At 45.7% G+C, this 9,547-nt stretch overlaps 1 protein-coding gene across 1 annotated transcript; it reads right to left on the reverse strand.

The window, feature by feature from the left end:
- Positions 1 to 409: 409 nt before the first annotated feature.
- TMEM254 (transmembrane protein 254) lies at positions 410 to 9,004 on the reverse strand. The gene is made up of 4 exons (XM_007095611.2): positions 8,866 to 9,004; positions 6,662 to 6,765; positions 6,413 to 6,472; positions 410 to 2,096 (listed from the first exon to the last, which is right to left on the reverse strand). Exons 1-4 carry the CDS (start codon positions 8,953 to 8,955, stop codon positions 1,976 to 1,978), a joined length of 375 nt encoding a protein of 124 aa, XP_007095673.1. The 5' UTR covers positions 8,956 to 9,004; the 3' UTR covers positions 410 to 1,975.
- Positions 9,005 to 9,547: the final 543 nt, after the last annotated feature.

Consider the following 9,547-nt stretch of genomic DNA (forward strand, 5'->3'; position numbering starts at 1 on the left):
GAGCATATGCCCTGCAACTAGGGCATTCTACGTTTGTTTTTTTTTTTTTTTAAACGTTTATTTATTATTGAGAGACAGAGACAACATGAGCATGGGAGGGGCAGAGAGGGAGACAGAATCTGAAGCAGGCTCCAGGCTCTGGGCTGTCAGCACAGAGCCCAACGCCGGGCTTGAACTTGCAAACCGTGAGATCATGACCTGAGCTGAAGTCGGACGCTTAATCCACTGAGCCACCCAGGCGCCCCTCTACGTTTCTTTATCCATGGAAAAAAAGCCTCAATATCTGAACTGTACGAACAGTTCCATAATAGAGTCTACCTAGAAGAGTAAAATCAAATGTGCGACAATAACAAAACTGACATACAAAAAAGTATTTGAATAGAAAAGGCAATTCACAGCATTTATTCAAGTTAATCCATTTTATTCAATAATCTGCCATATCGTTGCCGTCACCATTACTGTAATATTGTCATTACTATTTCTCTTTTGACAGGGCCATGCGTTTAAAAAATCTGGGTTGGATTTCCATGATGTTTAACTCTATGATTAAAAATCTGTCTCTTCACCAAAAGGCAACCCCTTCACCACCAGAGAAACTGGAAAGACTGAGATTTAGTTGTAGAAAGTGATCGCCACCAGAAACAATTCATAGTCCATCATCTCTCAGGGTTGTACTTTTACTTGGGGCCTCTTTAGGGGTGAGCGGGCTGCCTCTCATAAACGTTTGCTTGAAACAGGTAACATGCCCTCCTGCATCATAGAAGGAAAATAAGGTCTAGTCCCTGGGGAACAGATCCTCCTGGGAAGGAATCTCAATGGCTCCTAGGTGACTGAGCCATTCTGGCCAAGGTCAGGGGACGGAGTCAGTGACCCTTCTGCCCTGACCAGTCAGTAGTAAAAAGGTCTAATCAGGTGAATGGGAGAGGTAGTCGCTAGCTTCCAGTTAGAATCTCTAGCTCAGGAACATCTGTGTTAGAGTAAGCCAGAGCAGGAGGGAGATGTTAGAGTCTGGAGAAAATGACTAAGAAAAAGATACAGGTTTCCTAATGGGGAACCCACAGAAAGGTGGCGCTACCAGCCAAGGGCAGTCCTGTGCTTCTCTCTGAGAAGAGAATACACTGAGTGAGTTCTGCAGTTTTCACAGAACAACTGGAATGACACTGAACACGTGGAAAGTTGCATCGGTTTCTGTCCTTTGTTCGAAAAAACACTGGTAGGACACCTGTGTGCAAAGCAATGGGCCAGGTGCTGAAACAAAAATAAATCTGAGATGTGATCCTGCCTGGAAGGAGCAATCCAGCAGTGGCCTTCAGACCCTTGCACACCACAGAGTGCTATGTCCTAGGGGCCGCGTGGAGGGAAGGACGGCTTCGGGCTGGCAGGATCAGGGAAGGCGTCCCCCAATCCTCTCCTCTCGGTGCTCAGCGTGTCCTCTGTGTCTCTGTTACTGCTCAGCCTGGCCCATTCCATGCACCTGCTCATCTTTCTGATCTTTTCTTGGTGGTGTGAGAAAAGGAAGTTCAAGAGGATGAGATCCTGCCTTACAGATGCCTACCGTGTGTGGAATTGAGGTGTTGTGGAAATGTCACTCTGTCTTGGTTCAGAAAGGTGGAAAAAACTGGGGGAAAAGAGAGCTGAGATGGGGTTTACTCAGAAGGTGGGAGCAAAATTATACCACCAGACAATTCTGGTGCACAGCTTAAACCAGACAACAGAATGAGCACCAGCACTGCCAACGACCTCAAGAAGGTAGCTGGAAACCCTCTGCCTAATAGTCTGTCTACAGAACTGGGAAGCTTAAATCCTTTCTTGTCATCCAGTCAAGCTCAACCAGAGCATATGAAAGAATAATGACTAACTAGACGGTCTTCAACTTCTGCAAAGTAGAAAGATCAAGTAAAGTCAGCATCTTCCTTGCCCCCAAAACAGTGAAGTGGAAGGCCAAAAGTGTAGAGAAAGCATTTGAATATCTTCCTTAAGTTTGTTTTTGGCATTTTGGTCTGTAAGCAATTAAGATGGAGAGAGATGCCACCCCGAAGAGGAAAGTTTGTAGGAACCACAGCACTTGAGCCCGACCGTCCGTGATGCCTTTAGACCTAAAAAAAAAGAAAAAAGAAAAAAGAAAAAAGAAAAACTTAACCACCAGAATTTTTATGTTATGGTTTCATAAGAGTTAGTCTTCCATTTTTTATTTTTTTAATTATTTATTAAAAAATTTTTTAAGGTTTATTTATTTTTGAGAGAAAGAGATACAGAGTACAAGCAGGGGAGGGGCAGAGAGGGAGGGAGACACAGAATCCAAAGCAGGCTCCAGGCTCCGAGCTGGCAGCACAGAACCCGACGTGGGGCTCGAACCCACAAACCATGAGATCGTGACCTGAGTCGAAGTCGGACGCTCAATCAACTGGGCCACCCAGGAGCCCCTAGTCTTCCATTTTCTTAAAAAATGTATTCCTTCTAGGGGCGCCTGGGTGGCTCGGTCGGTTGGGTGTCCAACTCTTGATCTCGGCTCAGGTCATGAGTTCAAGCCCCACATCAGGCTTTGTACTGACAGCATGGAGCCTGCCTGGGATTCTCTCTCCCTCTCTATCTGTTCCTCCTACTCTCTCTCTCAAAATAAGTAAATAAACTTTAAAAATATATATATATTCCTTCTATCTACTTTCATTAGGTTTATTTTTGCCATTTTCCTCTAGTTTCTTAACTCACATGGTTAGTTCATTTATTTTCATTTTTCTTGTGCATTCAGGATGGTACACTCTTCCCTCAGACGCAGTCTGGCTACTGCCTAGGGCATGGAATTATGAAACTATTTCTCGGGGCACCTGGGTGGCTCAGTCGGTTAAGCGTCTGACTTCGGCTCAGGTCATGATCTTGCGGTTTGTGAGTTTGAGCCCCGTGTCGGGATCTGTGCTGACAGCTCAGAGCCTGGAACCTGCTTCGGATTCTGTGTCTCCCTCTCTCTCTGCCCCTCCCCTGTCTCTCAATAATAAATAAATGTTTAAAAAATTTTTTAAAAAAAGTTTCTCCTGTGACTTCGATGAGCGGAGGGTTAAAAAGCACTGGGATGCCTTCAGAGGAAGAGTTTTGAAGGTTGACCAGATGTAAATCCTAGCTTGGCCAACTACCAGCTGTGACGGCTGGGCAAGCCACTCCTCTCTTAGACTCTGTGTCCTCCTCTGAAAAACAGAAGTATCAGTATTTATCCCAGCAAGTTTGGGGATGATTTAGGAGATAACATACACACAGTGCTTAGTCAAAAGCCTGGCTCACGGAAATAATAAACACCCGGCTGCAAACTAAATTGCTTGAAACAGAGCTCAAAAGAAAATGGCCTAATGGGAGTGAATGGCTTGCTGGTCTCATCTGTATATAAATAAGTCTTATGTGGATGAATTCTAATTTAGAATAGTATACGTAGAAATGATATTGTTTTCCACGCTAACAGATTAAAGGAGAAAAATCCTATGATCATCTGGATACATGCAGAAGCATCTGAGAAATGACAACATCCATTCTGAATACAGGTTCTCAGCTAACTTAGAAACAGGATGGAACTTCCTTACTCTAATAGAGGAGGTCTACGTGACTCTAGAAAAAACAGTGCAAAATTTGAAAGCTTTCCCTTTAATCAGCAACAACACAAGGGCCAGGATATATGAGGAATTCATGTTCATGCAGTATTATTTATAACAATAAAAAACTAGAGACTTAAAAGTCCATCAGAGGGGGGATTTGTGAAATACAGTGAGGCACAGCCATGGAACAGAATACTTTGCACTAATAAAATGAATGAGGTAAATTTATAGGTGTAGACATGAAAAAATAGGCATATACGACAATGGAAAAAGTTACAGAAGAGTTGATATCTACATTTATATATATTAGGGTGGCTATGAAGTCAAACACATAGACCAATCTTTTCTCTGGTTAAAAGGGATTCACCAATTCCTTTTTATGGCTTGATAGTGTGATTTGGGAGGTTACAAAAATACATTCACTTAAATTCATTCATTCACTCATTCACAATTCAAATGGAGTATTTATTCTGATGTACGGTGACTAATGATATACTGCAACATGTGAGACCATAAAGAAATAACTTCAAGAACATAATAAGAGTGACCTCACCTCTCTATGCCTGCTCTTCCTCTACCCTTCAAAGACTTGGATAGCAGGATGTTAAATTTGAGTCTTTCGGTTTTCACTAGAGGCTCCAAATGCCCATAACAGAACAGGCGTCAAATACTCCAACACTGTAAATTCGAGGGGTTAGACCACACGCCTCCAAGCTAAGATTTCAATGCAAGGCTGAAGGGGCCAAGTGCTGCGGCATTTCCCGTCACAAGTCAGACTCAAAGAACAGCTTCAACAGACCCACTTGGAGAGCCTGACCCGAGTCCCCTGGAATTTAGGGGAAGAGATTAATATCTGACTCTAAAGTTAAGACTCAGGTAAAGCTTGCCTGATGGGAGACCAAACATACACGACTGCAGTGGGAAGTGCATGTATCTGCCGATTATCCCACTGGGAGGACAAAGAAGCTGTTACTGTGAGCCATCCAGATCTGGTGGAAGGCCACAGGCGTGGGTGGGCTGAAAAGGGACCCTGGCCCAGAGGCCCTAATTGAAGGGTAGAAGAGATCTCAGTAAAAGAAAGCTTCCCCTCAACCACAGATCCTGCAGGGAAACTGCAGGTGGCAGGCTGGAGGAGGCAGCGGAAGGAACCATCAAGGGAAATGCAGAAGGGAGACTGATCCCCAGTGATGGCTGCTTTCTCAAAAACCCACCGGGCCTCCGCCGGAGAAAACGAGCCAACACCGGGCATGCAACATCCACAGCCCCCAGCTGCCTGACCACAAGGCGGACCGTGCCCTGTTTCCCCAAACTTACTCCCACCCTGGTGGGCCACAAGCAGCTGTCGCTAACAAATAGGAAAAAGAGGTGGCCCGAGAGAGAAGACACTAACTACACTCTCTTCCCCAGGGCAGCCTCCTGAGCCCCAGCTGGATGAGAACAGACACTTTTGACTTTGGTTAACAGTTTCATCGTTTTAATAAATAGCCTGGACTAGACTGGATTACATCAGAGAGTGACTGGAAAACCTATGGAACCACTTCAGATTTCATCCACGGTCCAGTGGGAGGCAGACAATAACCCATAGGGAGAGTGTAACTGGAGAGGGGTGAGAAAAAATAAAGCAGCTTTCTGCTCCTCTCCTAGAAAGCCCAGCTTGTTTCATAAATCAGAAGACAGAGTGACATAATCTATTTGAAGCACTTAACCGGGGTCTGGCAGAGTGTGCACCCAATAAATATTAATTACTTTTATTATTAAAAGATAGTTGTTATAAAGTATCTTAGTTCTCACCTTTAGAATACAATAATAGAGGTGATAGTTCATCTCGACCAGAAAAAAATTAATTGCAAAGTAAATTTGGCATGACGGTAACCATTGCTTCATGACAGCATGCTGTCTCTACACGCTTACGTAAAGTACTAATGGAAAGAGAATCTTTCCAAATATGCTCACATAGTATTAACTTATGCTGGCATCTGCTGAGTAGGGTCTAGTCCAGAGGCTTCTTTTTTTTTTTTTTAACTTGCAGAATTAACCCAGAATTATTTGTGGAGCTTGAAAACAAAGAACATATTCCCATTTCTGAAGCAAGGCCCACCAAATCAGGATCTCTGGGTCTGGAAACCAGACATGTGTATTCCGAGAAAGCTCCTCAGGTGATTCAGTCATGAAACTAGGACTGAGAATCTGAGAATCGATGGCCTATGTCCATAACTTGGCTCTTTTTCTTTTTTTATTAAAAAAAAATTTTTTTTTAGTGTTTATTTATTTTTGAGAGAGAGAGAGAAAGGCAAGAGCACAAATAGGGGAAGGGGCAGAGAGAGAGGGAGACACAGAGCCTATAGCAGCCTCCAGGCTCTGAGCTGTCAGCACAGAGCCCGACGCAGGGCTTGAACCCACGAACTGTGAGATCATGACCTGAGCCGAAGTCAGATGCGCAACCAACTGGGCCACCCAGGCTCCCCTAACTTGGCTCTTTTTCAAACTAGAAAGCAAACTCCAAATCTTCTGTTCTAGTTGGGGCTATTTAGAGAATTTTTTTTTTTTTTTAAATGAGAAAACCATCTAAATTAAGTAGCTCATTAGTTGACTAGCCAACACAAATGAAATGAATCCATTTGTTAAATATTTACTGAGCACTCCCTCTGGGCTAGGCTCAGTATTAGGCATGGTGATTCAACCCTACCCTGAGAATGCTCTTGGCCTACAAAGGCATGAATTATTTAAATGTGGCTACTCTTAACTTACATTAGATACCAAGAGAAAAATGATAAAGACCTATTAAAAACAGTTACTTGCAAAAAACAAACAAACAAAAAAACCCCAACACTTACTTGCACAAAACCATGGCATATAAGGCCTCTCCCACGTGAATCAGCCAGGCAAGCCAATACCTGAAACAAAAGTCAGCCTTGCTTAAGGTGATGGTTATCTGCTGATGAAATCTAACACAGAAACCTCAAAAAGAAAGGTGCCTTAATGTGAACCAGCAACACTCTTAGATATCTAAAGGCAAGTGCAGGCTTTCCAGGTCTTCGGTAGGGCTGGAGCTGGCCACACTCCACTTCCGGAGCTCTCCTTACCCACTGCGCAGGAGGGTGTGATGATGGTCCACCAAGTACTGACTGAAGAGGCCCAGCGGCCCTAGGCTCTGGTAAGGAATACTCTGAGGCCAGAAGACAACCCACTGAAAGAGAATCAGAGGCACAGAATACCTATTAGGGTGCTGAAATCAGCACAGGTTTATTTTTCAAAGAAACTATGAAATAACCCAGATTCTACAAAAACAACTAAAGACCAAAGAAACTCTGAATTAAGTCATTTGGGTTTCCATTCTCCACTTCTGTTTTCTTTTTTTTTTTTTTTTTTTGAAGTTTTATTTATTTAAGAGAAAGAGAAGACAGTGCGAGTGGGGGAGGGGCAGAGAGTGAGGGAGAATCCCAAGCAGGCTCCACACTGTCAGCACAGAGCCCGATGTGGGGCTCGAACTCACAAAACTGTGAGATCAGGACCTGAGCCTACATCAACAGTCAGACACTTAACTGACTGAGCCACCCAGGTGCCCCTCCACTTAATATTTCCTAAAAGTTATCTGGCTGGGAGATTTATGACAAGGAAGCTGTGTGATTATCAGACTCAGTGTCCAGGCTGGATGACTTCTATTTTTAATGAATTCCACCCAAAACATTATTTTTATACAGGTTACTAATAAATGTTTAAGTTTCCGCGTCCTTGGTAGTTTCTTTACGACAGAAGCTACAGCTTGAACCAAACCCCCATTTAATTTAGAATTCCTTCACTTCTTTCACTCTTCCTACCTCTAAAACTGGGAATGATCCACCTCAGAGCTGAAAAATATGTGAGCCAAGTTTGTGAAGTGCTAACACCAACTACCTAATCACATTAGGTTTGTGTAATCTGATCGACTTTCCTTTAATCTCTATGTTGTAACCTCTGCCGGATTTTTCTGAGAATAATTAAATGCCAACAGGTCCAAAACGTTATTGTCTCATTCAGATCTCAGGCAAGAGCAGTCCTACCTCTCCCATCATGTTGTAACACATCTAAAATTTAAATAAAGCTTAAAATATCACTGCACCTTCCAAAACCAAAGGGAATGGAAGGGGCAGCACCTGCCAGCCCCATAATACCCCAATTTGAGGTCCCCAACACTTTCCTCCACCTATTTTTCTAACTAGTCAGGAATGCAGAACCATAGAACAGAAATGCACCTTTGCAGAATTTCGGTTCAATCCCTCCATTTTACATATGAGGAAATCAGAGTCAAGGAGCTCAGATTTGACAACAAACAACACTGCGGACACGACAACACACTTCTAAGCCCCAGTGTCCAAGGATCTCCCCGTCAAGATCCAAATAGATTTCCCTCTCTTCAAAATTATACCAACCTAGTCCCCAAGCTACTTTTCCAGGCATCTTTCCTATTATCCTTTAAATGAACTGTCAGCCAGACAAAAGTCGCTCCTCTCTCAGCAGAGATCCCTTCTTCCTGATACCACATCTATGCCATAACATTTATATCCTGTCTATCCCTTCTTTAGGTTTATCCCCGTTTTCCAAACAATTCTAACTGCCTCAAACATTCTGCTTCGGAAGCCCTATTCTGAGCCGGCAGGCCTACGGCAGCCTGTCAACGTGAATTCCTCCTCGGTGAACTCTACTCACACCCGGTTATGCCGCAGTAAGTGTGGAGGGGCGAGGACGCAAAGGAGGAACAGGTGGAGTAGAAACCATCCCGTGAGCCCACCGACCTTCCGCTTACGACAGTAACCTAGGCAACCGCCGGACGCGCAAGCGCGAGACCTCGCTGCCTGTGCTCCCCTCGCCCTACGAGGGCCTGGAGGGCCCAAATAGATGCACCACCCCTCCCTACTCCTCACCGCGAAATAGCCCAGTCCCAGGACGGTGACCAGCGAGGGCAAACGTCTGGCTCGACGGAAGTAGGCAGAAGCAGCCCTGCCGGCCTCGGACTTCGTCACCACCATCTTGAAAGATCTACACACTGAATCGTGGGATGGGGAACCATCCCCGCCCCCGCCCCCATCCCGACAAAGCCTGGGCAGCAGGTTTCTCAGAACCGCGAGACCCGGGAGAGGCGCGGGCACACGAGTGCGCCTGCGTCTTCTTTCCCGGCCCGGTCCCCGCCCCCGGGGCTCCGAGCCTAATTGCGCTTGCGCGACCCCTCCGGCCTGGCTGGCTCGGGTCCTGCGCTCGGAGGAGCGCTTGCTCCGCGCTTCGGACCGCTCAGGGCGGCCGCTGCCCTTACCGTGTAATACCCAAATGAAAGGATGATGACGGTGAACCACAAAAGACTGCACCTCTGGAAGTACGCTTTACCGCCTGCCGCTGTCCCCATGGTTGCGGCACTTCAGCGAGAGGGCGAGGCGGGGCGCTCCGCTGCGCGCGGAGAGGCGGGGCGGGGCCTGGGCGAGCGCTCCTCCCTCCCTCCTTACTCCCGGGAGCCCGAGGCACCTGCGTGTTGGGAAACTCGGACAGCGAGGCTTGCTGGCCTCTGGCCTGCTGGACCGGTCGTCGTCTCGCAGGGAACACCCCCTCTGTGCATGGCCCTTTCCCGGGCTTAAGAGGAAAGTGTTGGAATAGATGGTGCTTTGCGCCTCCAATAACCACGAGTCTGAGTGAAGGGATGCTTTTCCTCTTCATTAGTGAAGATGTATCATACTGCACAGCACTTGTGAGCAGGGGCTGTGGAGTAGACGGCTTGGGTTTAAGTCCTGCCTGTGCCACTCATTTGTGGCTTAAGCCTACACTAGTCACTATTAAATAACAAAAATTCAAGTGAGTAATTGATCAAATTGGCTTTACTGAAGGATTCCTGAGTGGGGCAGCGCCCATCTAGCAAATCAAAAGGAGCTCTGCTGAGCTGCAGAAAAGGCTTTGGGTTGTTTGTTTGTTTTTAAGGTAAAGAGAGGGCATAAAAGCAATTTATT

The sequence above is a fragment of the Panthera tigris genome, chromosome D2 (assembly GCF_018350195.1).
Source record: "Panthera tigris isolate Pti1 chromosome D2, P.tigris_Pti1_mat1.1, whole genome shotgun sequence".
NCBI classification, from domain to species: Eukaryota; Metazoa; Chordata; class Mammalia; order Carnivora; family Felidae; genus Panthera; species Panthera tigris.